Source organism: Aulonocara sp. 'chitande type north' Nkhata Bay, linkage group LG8 (genome assembly GCF_057382095.1).
Source record: "Aulonocara sp. 'chitande type north' Nkhata Bay isolate Kocher_YH1m ecotype deep benthic linkage group LG8, A_spYH_male_GT1.1, whole genome shotgun sequence".
Taxonomy (NCBI): domain Eukaryota; kingdom Metazoa; phylum Chordata; class Actinopteri; order Cichliformes; family Cichlidae; genus Aulonocara; species Aulonocara sp. 'chitande type north' Nkhata Bay.
This window is the reverse complement of record NC_141351.1, coordinates 19,173,928-19,191,173: the sequence shown is the minus strand read 5'-3', so window position 1 is coordinate 19,191,173 and position 17,246 is coordinate 19,173,928. Positions and strand designations below refer to the sequence as shown.

Genomic DNA, 17,246 nt, shown 5'->3' with positions numbered 1-17,246 from the left:
CTGTGAAACGTTTAGTGGTTATTTTGACTTCATCCAAAAATGCGTCGGCATGTTTGGGGACTTCAAAAGGCGGAAGTGGGGAGGAGTGAATCATAAAGTCGACGCAACACACCCACCGAGCAGATCCCTGCGTGTTCGTACAAGACTTTTATCTGTCACAGCAATGTAACGGGCTGTACCGTTATAAACCACATCCAAGGGGTGTAATTTTAAACTAGGGCGTCAATATATTGATGATTTTACGATAACTTTTGATTTTACATTCAGGCTTCGAACTCGCTACCTAAAAGCGGGGTCTTTCACTTCACCGTCGCGACTCTGAGAACTTACTTAACCGAAACTGTTTAAAAGTGACACTCCCGCGTGTAAATGTGATAATTACTGACGCTTCACCTAACTTTGCTGCTCTGAGTCATGCTTTCACCCGATTGGCTGTTTGACAGGCGCGTGCGAAATGAGCTGTGGTAAGTGTCACACAACTGTAATTCAGAATAGCGGAAAAAAGACGTGATATAATAACGACCAATATATTAATTTGCTGAATTATAAAAATATGTTTATAGCTTCGTCTAGAAGCCAGGGTGACAAACATAAGACCCGGGGGCCAGAACTGACCCACCAAAAAGTCCAATCCGGCCCACTGGACCTCTATGTAAAATGTGAAGGAGGTCATAAAATTTGGACTTTCAACTATATTTTCACAAATTACGCAGCTGATGCTATAAGCCATTTGTGCTACAAGAAAGTAATAAAGTAACAAACACAAGACAGAAAATGTCCAGTTTCTTCACTAACTACTAGAAATTTCTGTTTTTATTTCAAATGTGTCTTCAGTAAAATAAAGGACATTTTCTGTAAATTAACAAAAACTTTCTCTTTATAATTACTGGTAGCTGGTCAATGAGCTACCAGAACTTTTCCTGTAATTTTACACATTCATATCTTGCAATTTAGGTGTGAAGAATCATGCTGACAAACATGTCCTTATCATGTACAGTATATAAACTAATGCATACTGTTGAAATTACACTTCTTTTTAATAAATCGAGATATCCCAGGAATTAAATGTGCAGTTAAACTACTTTACAATGACAGAAAAGGGATTTTCACAGTTCTAGCTAATTTCAAAGTGGCCAGTATGCGTCCCTTGATGTAAAATTGATCTAGAGACTAGGTATCAACTATATGGCCTGTTGGCCAGACGTAGGTCCAAAAAGCTCCAATTCAGCCCACTGGATGGCTTTGGAAAATATGGACACTTCAAATAAAGATTATAAAGTCCTTTATTTCTTGCAGCTCTTACAATTTTTTTAAATCAGCATTTCTTTGTAATATGGAAAAGTTGAGATGTTTTGTTAAATAAAATTGCGCTTATTTTTCTGAGGGATTTTTCTTATCTCAGGGAAAACAAGGGTAACTTTCATAGTGCTGAAAGTTGAACAAAAACAGTTAAGGCTTCACTGATCTAGCCTATTTAACTTGAAATTTGGTTGTATGTGCCCCATGATAAGCTCGACACCCCTGGTCTAGAGAACCTATTATTCAGGTGACAAGGTCACCCTTGTAACTACCTTACATTTCCCATTAATCGGGTAGTCTTCAATGCAAAGCAGTATTTTATTGACACTCAATTATGGGTCTGAATGTCATGGTAGTTTTGGGCTTTTAATTTCACTATTCCATTGACTTTGTGCAATATACTAGTACCACTGACAGCTTTCTAAGGTCAGAAAGTTTCATCTTTACTTCTTCAAACACTGTGGGTCAGTCTTTCTCTCATCTGACCATAAAACCTTTCTCACATTTCGTTTGTCCTTGTGGGCAGCTGCAAATTTCAGTCAAGCTTGACGGTTTTTATTTTGGAGCAGGGGCTTCTTTCTTGGTTGGCACGCTCTCAGTCCATAGCTATGTAAAACTTGCTTCACTGTAGACAGTGACACTGGTGCTGCAGTTTCAAGTTAATTGCAGGCTTGAGCCTTGTTGGTTCCCAGGTTGTTCCTGAACATCCCAATTAATTACATCTTATCTGAGGAGGACAGTTTGGGTAATCTTCCAGACGTTGGCAAAGTGGTGGCACATCCAACATGTACAATTGTCTTAACTGATGATTTTGGGATCTGCAGCTGTTTAGAAATTGCTTCAAGAGATCTTCCCAACTTGTTTAAATCTAAAATTGCCTTTCTGAGATCTTCACCAAGTTCTTTGGACTTTCTCATTCAATGAGTGCTGTCAAAGAAATCCATTTTATGCTGGCAGACAAGTTACCAGTTGTACTGTATGTATACTTTTAACCCTGTGTGGATTAGAGAAAATGCAAAGTAAAGCCAGACCTGTGCACTTATGTATTGTTTTTAAAGTCATTAAAGATGTATGTTGTATAACCATGCTACTTTGGAAAAAGTTAAGTTAAAAGTCGAAAATTACCACGACATCAATGCCCATGATGTGTAGATGTAAACTTCAGACCACAACTGTACGTGTGACATATTTTGAATGCAAGGTGTGTTAAACATGTAGATTGGGAACCAGAAGAGGTGTCGGCCCACCAAAGGAACCAATCTTTCCAAGTGGACTGCTCTGCGAGTGTAAAAATGTAGTGACATTTTAATTTTAGTTATTTTTGTTCCTAATGGCTGACCTTAACTTATTCTTCTTTACAGTAAAAGAAAGGATAGGTATTCTGTTTTGTGCAGCTGATTTTCTGGTCTACTTAACATCAAAATGGACTTTATTTAATTATTTAAAAAAACCCAACAACCTCAAAAGCAATTGGTGCAGTGGTTAACACTGTTGCCACACAAAAATAAGGTTCTTGGTTTGCACGTCCTGGTTGGGTCGGGGGTTGGGTGATCCAGTTTCCTCCTACGATCGTGCATGCATGTTAGGTTAATTTGTGATTCTAAATTGTGTATGAGATCATAATCAGTATGTTTATGCACACATAGCTGGTGCTTGATATGATTTTCTTTCTTTAAAGATGAAATTGTTCATATAAAGCTAAAACTATACCTTATTTATATTCAGCCATTATGTCCTTCCAACACATCTTCACTGGTCATTCTATGTTTGCCCTGGAAGTCCCATTTTGACCCGTTCTCTGTCTCCCACCCACCCACAGAGGTGTGTCCATTCTGCGGGAAAACGTACAAAAGGTTGAAGAGCCACTTGCCACATTGCAAGGCAGCTGCTGCCTCTAAAGCGCCACCATCCAAACCAGATGTCACAGCAAACCAGACAGCATCGTCTTCTCAGCTGGACTCGGTTTTGTCCAGAGCAACAGCAAAGGGAAGGAAGTCATCATCATCAGTCATAACAGATCTACAAGGACAGACGCGTAAAAGGGACACAGCATCAGGACCATCAAATGCGACATCTTCATCACCACGAACATCATCATCCATGACATTACTTTCACCAACTAAGAAGAAGAAACAAAAGCTGGTTGATCAAATAAAGACAAGCACCCTTTTGTTATCTCCATCTCCAGCTCTGCCCCCCACCACTTCTAAACCAAAAAAGAAGAGTCTCCGTGCATTGATAGAAGCTGCTAAGTATGACCAAATTACAAAGGAATCACTAAAGGTGTCTGAAACAGAACCAACTCTAAGCTCCAGAAACACAGCTCAGACAGAGCCCAAAACTATCTCAGGCAAAGACTATGCCCATCTGTCTGCAGACGCTAAACCCAAAGATGCACCTAAGAAGACACCAAAGACAAAGAATCATGTTAATCAGATGCTTTCCACAACCAAACAGAGTGAAAGTAGCACAAAATTCCCAGAGAAAAGACACAAGTTTTCGGAGGATGGCAAGCAGGAGATTGAGGATTCATCCATGAATAATTTTGTTTTGAAGTTAGGAAATGGCCACCAGGCAAAGATCACCCTCCAGGATGTTAAAGCCACATTAGGCCGAGCTAGATCGCCTCGTCAGTCCAGCAGGCCGAGCATCCTGAGCCAAATTCAAACTAATGACAACCTGTGCAGTAAAATCAGAGTCGATACGGGTGTTGGACCAGCTCCACTTTTAGAAGATAATCAAAAGTATGTTGCAACTCAGTCTGATGAGCTGCTGAGCCCTAGCCCACAACATGCAGGCCTAAAATCAGATAAGAAAATAACCTCAAAGACTAAACAACTGGCTTTAGTCCCTCTGCGAGATGTGCCAGAATCAACCCCTACTACAGCTCCCTTCCTGCGTGCGTCATCTCAGCAGTGGCAAGCTATGCCTCCTCCAGTCAACCTGAATGAGGGGCTGAAGGTGAGCCATCACATGACAGGCCTCCTCACAAAATCGGCACCAGTGGGTCAGTTTTCCAGCCTTCTTTCCCCTCTTGTATCACAAAGTCTGCCAGTGAACGTGAAGACAGTGGAGAAGCCTGAGGTCAGGAAGCAAAGCACTGCTGAAAATCCAAACAAAGGTAAGTATTTGGAAATAATTGTATTCCAGCCAAAATGTATACAGACCTGATGGTCCGGATTCTTTCCCTGTCTGACTTACAAAATAATATAATTAATGAATTATATTCAGACATTTGAACAAGTCACTTTGTGGCTCACCGCACTGTGTTAGGCGTTTTTCACAGATTTTATTGATAAAGTAGTTCATAAATGAAGAAAAATTATTGCCATATATTGTCAGTTTTACTGGGCCAGTACCAATAATAAAGACTTTGGAATAATATTCAGCTCGATTGTAGTGTTTCAGCTTCCTGATTCTCTGTCGGTGTCATGGATTACAGGAGCTCTGACACACCGGAGTCTTGGACAGGTGAGACTGAGGGAATTACCTAAATGGCTTGCCTGCAAAGCCCCAAGCCATCCAAAAGATGCTGTGGGAATGTTGCAAAGAGGTCAGTATCTCTCTCTCACACACAGAGAGACACAGTATTTGTGCTACTCACAGCACAAAAGCCGTCCTCCCATTTGTTTGTCTGTCACTTCTAACTTCCTGTAACAGTGTTATCTCTCAGAAATGAGGTTTTATTGAACATTGTAGATGCTTGTAGTCAGATGTTACCTCAGAACAAAAGCATTATAGCCAACAGCTGTTAGCAGCTGCTTAATATCTGCTATACAGATGTGAGATTGGTGTCTATTCTTTAAGATTTCTGTGCTTGTCCTTTCTCAACTCTTCTGTGCGTGATTCAGGCTGGCAGTGGTATTACAGGCGGTATATTGATGTGAGGAAAGGAGGTGTAGGTGGACTGGGCATGTTGTTAGCAGGATACTGCGTGCTCAGCTACATCTGGAGTTACCGCCACATAAGTAAGTGTGTTTTACTAAGTGTGTGCTCCATTTAACTGATGGATTTGGAGATAAGCTGGTTTTCTTTTCTTTTTTTTCTTTTCCCAGAGCTTGATCGCTGGAGGAAGTATCACTAAGGGTCAAGGAAAGATACTTGAAGCAGCAGCATTGACAGAGAAAAGTCTCAGAACTTCAGGACTCCATATGATGAATTTGCACAGCATTTATAACTGAGAAACTGGTACCGTTACTTGTCAGCATGTAAGCCCTTCCCTTCAGCCAATTTTGTGTATTCTGTCACCAGCATACATTGTGGGAGCACTATATAGTAAATGATAAATAGTGAAGTAAGTGCAAAAGTGCCTTAAACTGAATTCTTTGTAGTGACCATAAGTGTACAACTCTTCTGGTTGGAAAACAAGTACAGGTGTATAGAAGTCTATGTCAATTCTCCAGTGAGTTTAGGGTCTCAGTAGCTAGTTTCAAGCTTGATTGAATGCAACATGCTTATTTTTTTAATTAAATGGTCACTTCCATATAAGCATACAGTTCCCCCTCAATTCAACCCCAGATACACTCATGACAACAGGACAAATGCTCATCTCTAAGCTTCACATTGGGACTGCGTTGACTTCATAGTGCTTCTAGAGTTTTTCTAGAAGCAAGTCTTGCCGTTGGGTTCTTGTTTGGGCAGTTTCATTTCAGTGGTCACTGGGACATAAAACTGCATGTGTGGTATCACCAGTCAGATCTGATAAAACTGGCTTAATCCTGATGACTTTTCCCCAAAATAAGCCTTTTTTGTTTCCCCGTTTGTCCTACTACCTTGTTTGCTTTTGCTGAATTTTCCCAGATATTTATATTTAGAATTGGGTGTCGTGTGTTTCTTTCAGTCTCTCTGGTTGTCCATCTTTTGTATAAAATCTAAAAGCATATGTTTTGAAGACAGACTGAATGATTATGAATTTTCCTAATTAAATGAATTGCAAATGAATACAAAACTAAAACATGTAACTTTCTATCTCTAGGTGACCAGGATAAGAGTTTCATTCTTATCTGTATAAGGTTTCTAAAATGAAAGCTTGTCATGCTAAATTGTATTATTTTTATTTTGCTTATGTTTTTGTATGTTTCTTTTATTATTCCTGTCTTATTTATTTCATGGAGAAAATGTTAAAAAAAACAAGTATTTGCTTTAAAAAAAACCCAGCTTTTTTAAGGGTCAAAACATTTTTCCTCATCAGTGACCACTGTGTGCTCCAGACATCCACTAGCTGTCACTGTTGGGTTATGTTACTTGAACCAAAGGGGGCTGGGCAGTCTAATGTCTGCTGTGCAGTTTTCTCAGCTCTTTTGTGTAGAGGCATCGGTGCTGGAGTCCATAAAAGGATTAAAGAGAACCAACAGATTTCTAACTTGATAAAATATTACTTTGGCAGCTGTGATGCAGAGAAACATGAAATCTAAATGTCATGACATCAATGAAAAGATCATATCTGTGCAGCAGAGGGTAACAAATCTGGTTTTCCTTTGCCACTGCTTCCTCTGTCACATGATGTGATTATGCATGCTTAGTCCATCAGTGCCAGTGTGTGAACCCTCACAGAATAGCAATGGAGGGAAATTGAAGGTTTTCAGCCGGACTGGACCACTTCCTTTTTTTTTTTCTTTTTTTTTTTCCTTTTCTCTTTTGTTCCTTGTTGTACACAAAATTAATTCATTGTTGAATCTCCTAACTGCTGTATTGAACAAATACAAATAAAGAAACAACAGCATTTTCTTTTGTAATGACTTTACTGACACTGCTTCTTAGTCAACACAATAAAAAATAATTTTCTTACGTTTTTTTCTTTACATTCTCTTTTTCTTCGTACAAAAATTATAAATATTTTGTGTCTAACTTTTTTTATACAAAACAACAAACTATACAAATCAAATGGGACAATAAACAATGAAAATGAAGGCAGAAAACGCATCTCTGCACAAAAAAAAAATAAAAAAAAATGATGATGATAGGGGAGAAAAAGCACAGTTTGTTCCTACCAGGCTCTCAAGACCATGATATGCATTCTGATAACACAATGGTTTACAAACACTGGGTATGTCCCTACTTTGAAAGCCTAAAGTGAACATCCTTGTAGATATAAGTGCTATAGAGGCACAAAATCTTGCAGCAGTCGCTTGGAGGAGCAAATGCAAAATCTCACTTGACCCTCACTTGTCATTTGAGATTTGCTTTCAAAGCAAACAGCCCAGTTTTTCTCGGAAAGAAGAGGTCTGCAAGAGCTGAGGCAGAGATGCAGGCAGGCTGCCATGGCCACTGGCACTTAAATTAAAAAAGGGTCTTCTATCATCCCATATGAAAGGCCTTCAGTCTGTTTGTGTGGTCTATTAGCAAGCATATTTCACATACATGCTCATAGGAGAAAGGTGGTGCTGTCCAGAATCAACCCTGAGAGCATTTAATGCATTTAATCAGGGCTTTTGTGTTGTTGCAAAAACAGAAGTAGAGGGACATTATTTAGGACTTTTAAGTCTTGGTTTAATAAAACAAAAACATAATCATTCTGAGTTCAGAGGAAACACTACAGGTTTTTTTTTAAATAATTAGCCACAGAGCTGGTGAGACAAATGACGGGGATTCTGGATGAGACCACAGTCTCTCCTAATAATTTTGGTTGTGCTGCTGAGAAGGAAAAGAGCGAAAGTGTGAGAAAACTATCCCAGGGAACTAAGAAAACGCTTGGCAATAAAGTCAAAAGTATGGCAATCACACTACCAAACTACAGGAAATCAGTGTGTATGGTTGCCAATTAACACACACACACACACACACACACACACACACACACACACACATTGACGTGTCAGGGTAGTAAAGCATAGAGAGAAAGATATGATTCATATATAATTATATGCAAAAGGCAAACAAACATACATACAATCAATGACCCTCCTGGGTCATTTAAACTGCTGACAGTATTGTCACGTTCTCAACGCTGGGGAACACATAACAACAAACAAAAACAGTCCTGTTTCTTTCAATGTCATTTAAAAGAAAAAAAAAGTTCAGCAAATTTAACATCTCTTCCTCAATCTGAGGATGTAGCTCCACAGACACAAACTCACTGTGAAATGATGAAGGTGGCAAAGATCTACAGATATGTCCTGTGTCTGTGTCGGGACTTGCATACCTTTAAGGTACAAAAGAAAATGAAAAAGGTGACTTAAGCACAAAAAAAGCACTGTAACACTACCATATGTGTCAATGGGACTAGTTTAACTGGCTTCTAGTGTGATTAAGAGGTTGTCCTTGTTACAGGCAGCCAAAAACACAAAAGCAGGCAAAAAGATTTTGGTTCTCTTTGACGTGTCCATCCAGTTCAGCCCAGCATACACCGCATATTGACTAAAGCCTTGTGTTTATATAGTTCCTGAAATAGGCCACAGTATGTTTAGTGCAACTTGCCTGTTTGAAGGTATCTCTACTGAGCTTAGATGTGAGGAGATCTACACCTCTCAACCATGAACTACTTGTACAAAAGCAACTGTTTGCGTGCTTAGATGTAGAAAGAACAGAAATAAATGGATTTTCTGATATTTAGAGCTTCTTCATGTAAACACTTCCATATAAAAACCTACAATTAGGCACAGAGTCCCTCCTCCTCATCCCTCTTGTTCGGCATAGGTAGTGGGGTGGGGAATAAACAATAAACTGGCAAAAAGTATTAACTAGTGTGTGAAGAGAGGGACACTCTTGCATTCAGTCGCAAACCTTACCACTGTAAAATAAACAAAAGAACATTTTGCATCTGTTAGTACATTGCATTGCACACATTCCCGGGTCTTTATAGGTAACTGTAAGTGCATGTGTTCACGTAACACCTTTACAGACTAACTGACTTCAACATAAAATTCCTCTAAAATAACCCAAGGCAAACTACGTACATGCTACATGGCTGTGTATCACTAAGAACACAGACCTGAAAGACGAGTTAGCCTCTCTTCACACAGGGGACATAAAGAAAAAGAAATGCACATACAAAAAAGAAGTAGAAACCATACATTGGGTGTAATATGGTTTATACATCTTAACATTCCAGGATGCTGTTGACTGCCGCCTCAAGAGCAGAATCTGTGTCAGGGTGAGGGGGTGAGGTGAGCTGAGGGGTATATGGAGGCTGCACAGGGTGGTGAGACACCTGGTAGTTTGTCGGGCCTCCTGACAATGCTGGGAAAGGTGAGGGTTTATTATGGGGGCAACTATTGGCAGCAATCAGGCTGTTGTTGCTGATGCCGCTGGGTCCGTAGAGTTGCTGGGATCTCTTCATTTCCAGCACGTTCTTGCTTTCGAAGTGTGGTGGATGAAGTCTCTCTGTTGAGCCAGGTCCTACAGGCTCACTCCCTCCTGGGTCTTCATAACCAGGCTGGGAGTCTGTCCTGTATGGTGGCTCCATAGAGCCTTGTTCTGACTCATTCCATTTATAGCTGGATATAGGCTGAGGCGGGGAAGGGACTTGGAAAAGTTTGGATTTCGTCCCACAACAGAACTCCTCCAAGAAACTGTCTACAAACCAGACAGGGCAAAGTGTTAAATCAAAGTTAACTGAAAAGGGAATATTAGTTCACAATGGGATTCACTCCAATTCTGTTTTACCTGGGTCCACTAGTACCATGCGTTTGTCTTGTATCAAGGTGCTGCGCTCCTCTTGGTTGAAAGTCCTGTCGATCATCACCATTTCTGAGGACGGACTGAAACGCTGCACAGAAGAGTGAGGTTATGCTGTTAGCCCTGTGCATTTCCTAACATCCCTCACATCTAGTCATTAACTAGCGCGTGCACCTACCTCAGCTTCCACCATCAGTAGTCGCCTGTATTTGTTTACCATCCCCTGTGTCCTCATCAGCACCTGAGTTGCAGCTGCTTCAAATTCCTCATCCACTGGAAATTCAAAACACAACACACTACTTTTATTAAAAACAACAACAACTTTAATTCCATAAAAGACTTGGGGTGAATCTAGTATTGTCATGACTGTACCCTGGGAGAACTCGTCCGGGCTGGGTGGAGCCCCCTGGAACACGTGGTACGGGATAAGTCTCAGGAGTGCGTCATCAACTGAAGTGAATCGACGTCGATCTGGGGTCTGAACTGCAACATGATCCTTCCTCACCTGCTGTAAAATCCTTTAAAAATAACAGAGAAAGACACAAGTTTGTTAAATGACTGAAAGACAAAAGCAAAACTACACAGGACAGATGGCATGTCAAAAAAACTCACATTTCTCCTTTTGTAAGAGTAGGAAGCAGAGGCCTCTTCTGTGCACTGACCTATGATGGGGAAGTGTAAAAACCAAAGATGTCATTACATTAGATTGTTCCACCTAAAAAAGACACACAAGCATGTAAAACAAACAGCTAACATACCTCAGAGTTTAGTATTGAATCCTGTACCATGGGTTTGATTGCTACAAGAGATCACACAAACAAAGCAACTTTATCAGTCTGAAATTCTGCAGCTTATATTGAAACATATTATACACTGAAGCCATTGGCGCCTCTTTTACCGTGGATGCTGCTGGCATGTGCTTGTTTGAGGGCAGGTGATGAAGAATTCTGAAAAATTTCAAGTAAAAGTTATGTTAGAGAGAGAACAAATAAGGAGAGAGCAAATTAATAAAAAGACTGCCATCTGTATACCTGTCTGTAGTCTTGTTGCTGTGTCACATTACCAGGTAAAGGGGACAGAGAAGTACAGTTCTGGGATGGAGTCACTAGAAGGCGCTGCACGGGAGTAGCCGACGCTTGGCTCTGATTGCAGATCCCTGTTGTAGCCGGGCCAACCAGAGTCAGACGTCCAGGAGCGCATGGTGTCTGCACGGAGGTGGAGCTCGCACAAGAAACTCCCGTCCACATCTGAGTTACACCTCCTCCAACCTGATTCCCGCTTACTACTCCCTGATTCAAAATTAGTGGACCAGCTGTTGGTGCATTGAAGTTCTGCGCTGCAACAATCTGCACTGTGTTTTGACTGGTAATTAGGGGATTTGAGTTGGGGTTGATGGGCCCGTTGTGGATGGTGCTAGATGAAGTGAGAGCCAAGGAGCTGGGTAGCAAGAACTGTCCGGCTGATATATTTGTCAGTGTAGACGCTTGTTGCTGCTCCAGGGGTGGTTGTACTACAATGGAGCCATTAGGTGTGTACTGTCCTGCAGGAGCAGCAGTATTAGTGTTCACTACATTAGTCACGGTGGTGGAAGTGGGCTGAAGACCAAGGCTGTAGACAGTCTGAGACCCCGGTTGGAGGGGTTTAGGCTGGATTGGTCTGACAACAGTCTGGGTCCCTCCTGGGCCTCTCTGTATGATGATATTTTGAAGCGGGATGTTTTTGAAAGGTAAGCCAACTTGGCCTTGGGTGGGAGCAAACACCTGCCCCCCTGTTGTTGTCCCTGCTGGAGCTACAGAAACACCTGGCCTTAGCACGATCTGTGGTGATCTTTCTAAGCTACTCAAAGTCATCACTCCGCCACCTGCACCAAAAGAACCCAACACCTGGATTGGCTGACCAGAACCATTAGGCAGTGACGGCATGCCTTGCAAAAACTGGCCTGCAGAGAACGTAGCAGTTGCAGTCGTTACCACACCTACCCCGCCTCCATAGTTCCCCGAGACCAGCGGGGAGGAGAAGGGAACAGGAGCTTGCACTAGAGTGGGAGCAGGCTGCGAGTCCAGTAAGGCTTCCTGGGCCAGCGTTTGCTCAGTGATATCAGCTTCCAAGAGAGATTTCTGAAGGATGTCAAAGGGCTGGTCCTCTCCCCCGAGATCCACCCCTCCAGGGGAGGTTTCAGGCCCCAGTTCATCCTCAATAAACGAGAGACTGCTAGAGAGTTGGAGGCCTGCCCCGGTCGAATCCTCGCCAAATTCACCCATTGTAGAAGAACCATCTTTGAGGCCAGTGTTGGAGCCAGTCTGAAGGAAGTATTGAGAGAAGAAAATGGAGAACTATTTGCATGTGAACTGCATATCTGATTTCAAAGTCAAAGGCTTCTTTTTATGCCCAAGTTAAGATATCAGGCTAATTTTATTTCAAATATTATTAGCTTTCTGTCAAAAATTGAACATGATTATCTATTATAGAATATAAAATACTAATATAATATTGTATTTCAAAGTTAATAAAGAAGTATCTGTTAGTGTTACAGAAGAACACAAACTGAAAATTCTTTGGTTAGTTCAAATAACAGATATTAATACAAAATAAAATCTCAATAAACCAAACGGTATTCATTATTTTGTATATATTCAAACTGTTCAAACACAAATAAATAGCACCCCCCCCCCCAAAAAAAAAAAAATTCTATACATACCCTCAGTACAAATTCAAGAAACTATCAATTTAACAGAGCATAAACAAACCAGACATATCCACTCAGCTGTGGTCTGCTTATGCTCCAAGGCAACAAGTAAAGACATTTTAAAAGGTAATACCAGTGCAGTACACTCCAACGAAGTGGACAGTGAAGCTTATATATGGGTCAGATGCGTGATTTGACCACAAATCCGATGTGGCAGTGAAGTATGACACCGCTTGTTCAGCTGTCTCTCTGCACTCCTGTGCAGCTGGGAAAAGGTGTTGTTTGTCCACAGCCCAGAGACTGGTAATGAGGATCAGGTCCTTTCATCACCAGCCTAAATTTGACATTTTTAACTGTCGTTGTGAGATCACTGTCCCTCTTCATTTTCTGTCATACCGCAAACAAGTGTCTAGAACTGCAAACTCCTGTACTGTGTGTGCACTGTATTTTTCAGGTAACTGCAGATAAACTGTGCATTGTGCTGGGATAGCACTGCTTCAGATCTAAAAGCGATTCATGATGTTACCTGCCTTTGTCGAAACATGCTACTCTGTGTCTTTGTCGATCTTTAAACGGTAAGAATATCTCCACAACACCGAATTCCCTTTAACAGAGTCTTGGACACTTGGGCTCTTGTTTTGTAATGCTGTAGCTGACGTTTTGAACATTTTTTCTTTTATCTCACTCACACTTCTAACGTAGTGCTCTGTAGTGCTGTGTATGTGTGTGACGACCTAAATTGACATGGCTTTAACTCTGCTCCAACCACGATTGGTTCAGTGTAGAGCTATTGTCATCGTCCTTTTGTCTTGTCTGTCAAAAAAATGGACGGAATGAGTTCGATTGACTTTTTATTAATCGTTACTCATATTTCTGTTGAGGAAAAGTTATCCCTGGTAGTTATCGTTACCATTTTATCATCCACTCCTAATGATGAACTGTAACAAAATGTCCTTGTGGTTTGGCTTGGATCAAGGTAATCATAGGTATACTTACGGTGTCGTTACCAAAGAGGGATCCATCAGACCCATAAGCTGCGTTTGTTACATCATCCTCCTCAATCTGCAGGAACAAAAGACAAGCGAGTGAATGGACTTGGGTAATTCTGGTGTTTAAGGAACATTTCTAAGGAAGTCATTCAGACAAACTCTGAATTCTCCAAGTGTCACTCACAGACTTGCTGTTGCTGCCATGGAGATAGTCATTCAACGCATCTACATCTCTGAAAAAGATAAAGAAGCAACATCTTTAGCAGTTTCTTTTTATTTGTGTCACTATCTGTGGTTTTAAAGTTCCCTGACATTTGCTTTACTACATGTGTCTTGTGCTTATGACCATTAAAATATTCACTTCCCTTATTCAATGAAAGATTTAAAACCAAAAAAACAGATCTTGCAGATAGTTGTGGCACTGATTTTAAAGGCAACTATATATTCACAAGTATAAAACTGTATGGCCCGGGGTGTGGCAAGAAGAGCTCGAATCTTAGTGCAGATTTTATAATCTTATAACGTTTACCCTAAAATATCCAGAAGACGGCGATCGTCATCATCATCCATGACACCTGAAAGAGTATGGAAGGCCATCAGATGAGGACATGGGACACGCTAAGGTCTAATCACTGAACAGTGGAGTAAAAAAACTTGTTTTTGTTTTACTCTAAAGTAGAAGTGCTTGAGCTCTAAATGGCTGGCATGTTTTTAGACATTTCACTCACAGGTTTCCAGCAGGAAGCATGGGCTCAGTCATTTAACACCCTTTCTTTCCTGCAAAAGGCTGGGCTGCAGAGTGAGAAACTTCATTTAGTAGAACTACATAACTGGACATGTATGTCAGATAAGGGGTGTAAGACAGTGCAGGCAGGTGCTAGATAAAAGAATGGTTCAAGTGTGAAACAGGGGTGCGGACAGGAAGTTGGGAGGGGGGGGGGGGGGGGGGTACATATTTGCTATTCAGTACATAAGGACAGAATGGCCTTCATCCCCTCCTACAAATGCTTAGCTATGACAAACTCCCACCCATAAAGCTTCTCTGCTGTCCCACATTGGTTGTCTTTCCAGTGTGCAGAGTGAAAAAGAGTATTTGAGTGTAAACAACCCCACCCTGCAACATTTATACATTATAGTTCTGGTTGATGTTCTGGGTTTCATCTCTCCATTGAAAGAGGTATTGGCTTTATGTTGTGTCAGTCAGTCAGCTTGGTGCTACTTAATAATTGGGGGTTTAGGGGTTGTTGTTTTTTTTTTAATGGCACTTAAATGATTCAATATCTGTAAGTAAATGGTTGTGGCTGCTTTATTTACTGTATCACATAATAATAATAAAAAACTCATTTAATCACTAATAGAGCATGTGAATAAAATGGTTGTATCACATTCAATTTTATTTTGCTCTGTGTGTGTGTGTGTGTGTGTGTGTTTGCAGGTGACTGGGGAAATGTAGGTTTTGTTTTCCCATGAAAGGCGACTGCAACTCTACAAAATGGCTGTTACCATGCCATAGGCTGTCTTTACAGCAGAGCCACGTTGAGCCTCCATCTTTGGTTGAGCGAGAACAAAGACAGGACAGGGCTGCTGCACAAATTAGGCCGTTTACACGGACCGTGTTTGGAGTTTAAAGCAAAAACAACGACCGCTTGAGCGATTTAAATCGCTGGAAAATCACGGTTGTTTTTTGTGTGTGTCCACAGCAAATAACACGACATTTTCTCGTCGAGCAAACGAGTGTCATTTATCCTTCGAAACTTGTTACAGAAAACCATGTCGAGATTCCGAGACAAAAACAACGCAAACTAAGCCATAAACACTTCACAAAAAAGGCATCAAATACGGGCTGTAAAAATCTATATTATCCAATTAAATCCAAGGTGCAAAAAGTTAACGTTTACAAGCGATCACCTCAAATTGTAATGTTAGCTGCATTAAAAATGAAATGACGAGCTGTTTATGCTGGCCAGAATAATAACCTTTAAAAAAATGTGATCTAGCTCGATATCGCCAGATTTGCATCTTTAATGCCAGTTTTGATCAAACTGGCATATTTCTGGCGTATTTCTTGTTGCATTTTTTGCCTAATTTCGAGCTCAAATTCACAACCACCAGCAAATCCAGCACAGCACGTGCGCTTCGACGCAAATCCACGGCTAGTCCCCGCCGTTAAAGCCGCACAAAAACACGGCTAATGTACAGCTTGCAAGTTTTATTTCCAAAAATAGACTGAATCGACAGAGAGTGATAATCGCATTCAAGCAGCACAAAACGCCCGTCGTCGCTGACGTGCTCTTTCTTTCTCTGTTGGGGAAGGCTTTCATTTGTCCTCTATGTGGCTCGTCTGCCAGCATGAAAAACGTCACATTTTGCCTCGATATAGCCGAATCGACGCGTTTCAACCCGGGACTTTTGTCCCCAGTCCGTGTCCTGCTTGGGACATTAACTCAGCGGCTCCGCCACATTTTTAACTTTAAATATCGGCCTGCGCTGGTTAGCTAGCCGCGGCGTCGATGACGACGCCTATTTTGAAAGCCAGAATCCGTCGAAAAGGGCTAAAACCGCGTCGAGCCATAAATATTTATCCCGATTAGCATAACATAAAGACGACTCAAAAAGAGGCAAACCCTTTTACTCCTGTCTCACTCCTTCTTGAAACCCAATATCTCCATTTGGCAACTTTTAATTTGCTCCCCCCTCCTTCTCCTCCTCCTCCTTCTCCCTCTCCCACTCATATATTTTTCTCACTGTCCCTGCTCTGTCTCGGATAGATTTTTCTCTCCGCTCAAACTCTCTTCCCTCCCTGAAGGAAGGGAGGAAGGAGGTTGTGTGTGTTTTTTCCTTGAAATTTTTATCACAAAATTATAATACACTCAAAGGGAAACTCACCGTCATGAAAAAGCAGTGCCTTGTCAACGGGGTTTCCTCGCCATCACCGCACGGGTTGTTGTTGGGGTAGTGCACACAGCGAAATCAGCGGTCCTCAACGACTGCATATGGCTCCATGCATTTGAATACGAAACCTTAAAAACAACCGCAAATAATTAATAAACTATTTTTAATGCTTATGTGAATTATAATTACACGTGGCTCTGTCTTTATAAATAGCGGATAAACGTTATTACACTTAATCACTGCCAACAGTAGAGGGCGGGCCTTTGTGTGTGCCACACCTGGATGTTGCTCAGGTATGCCTAGTTGCCTGCTGAGAAGCCTATTTCGTATTCAGAAAGCAGTCAGACTTTATAAGAAAGCAAAGCGTTTACATTTATTACACTTGTTGTTGTTTTTTTATATGTAATTCAATCGCATTTTACACACACTTTCGAGTAAAAATAATATTTCTTCCACCTTCTAGTGTTGTATGTGATGTCTTTATTATAAAAACGTTAAAGAAAATATTATTTAAAAAAGAAGTTCAGTGTAAATACCTCATATTTCTATACATAAACACTTATTGTAAATGGTCTTTAAGATACTGTGTGCTGTTCATATTAATACTTTGATATTTACTTTCATATCTTTATCTAACATTTTTATAGCTCTATTTACTTTTACTTTTGATTCATTCAATCTGCACAACCAGGGGGATGGGACCTTACAGTAAACGATAGATGAATAAATGGCATGCTATTTAAATTTATTTGTTGTCTATATCT

At 40.9% G+C, this 17,246-nt stretch overlaps 2 protein-coding genes across 5 annotated transcripts; one reads left to right on the top strand and one right to left on the bottom strand.

Moving 5' to 3' along the window:
- Positions 1-119: 119 nt before the first annotated feature.
- LOC147323650 (uncharacterized) lies at positions 120-7,206 on the top strand. Of its 2 annotated transcripts, XM_086304144.1 has the most exons (5): positions 121-464; positions 3,119-4,420; positions 4,742-4,852; positions 5,151-5,267; positions 5,355-7,206. In XM_086304144.1, exons 1-5 carry the CDS (start codon positions 455-457, stop codon positions 5,381-5,383), a joined length of 1,569 nt encoding a protein of 522 aa, XP_086160270.1. In that variant the 5' UTR covers positions 121-454; the 3' UTR covers positions 5,384-7,206. The 2 variants fall into 2 exon arrangements, with proteins under 2 accessions (XP_086160269.1, XP_086160270.1); XM_086304143.1 differs by lacking the exon at positions 5,355-7,206 and having other exon boundaries at positions 120-464; positions 5,151-5,348.
- Positions 6,392-16,750, bottom strand: bicral (BICRA like chromatin remodeling complex associated protein). Of its 3 annotated transcripts, XM_086304141.1 has the most exons (14): positions 16,713-16,749; positions 16,477-16,610; positions 14,319-14,382; positions 14,120-14,165; positions 13,775-13,823; positions 13,598-13,663; positions 10,947-12,215; positions 10,814-10,862; positions 10,674-10,714; positions 10,528-10,577; positions 10,288-10,433; positions 10,094-10,188; positions 9,904-10,006; positions 6,393-9,813 (listed from the first exon to the last, which is right to left on the bottom strand). In XM_086304141.1, the coding sequence occupies exons 4-14, from the start codon at positions 14,158-14,160 to the stop codon at positions 9,338-9,340; spliced, it is 2,385 nt and encodes a 794-aa protein (XP_086160267.1). In that variant the 5' UTR covers positions 14,161-14,165; positions 14,319-14,382; positions 16,477-16,610; positions 16,713-16,749; the 3' UTR covers positions 6,393-9,337. The 3 variants fall into 3 exon arrangements, with proteins under 3 accessions (XP_086160266.1, XP_086160267.1, XP_086160268.1); XM_086304140.1 differs by having other exon boundaries at positions 6,392-9,813; positions 14,120-14,382; positions 16,713-16,750; XM_086304142.1 differs by lacking the exon at positions 14,319-14,382 and having other exon boundaries at positions 16,713-16,750.
- Between the last annotated feature and the right edge of the window lie 496 nt (positions 16,751-17,246).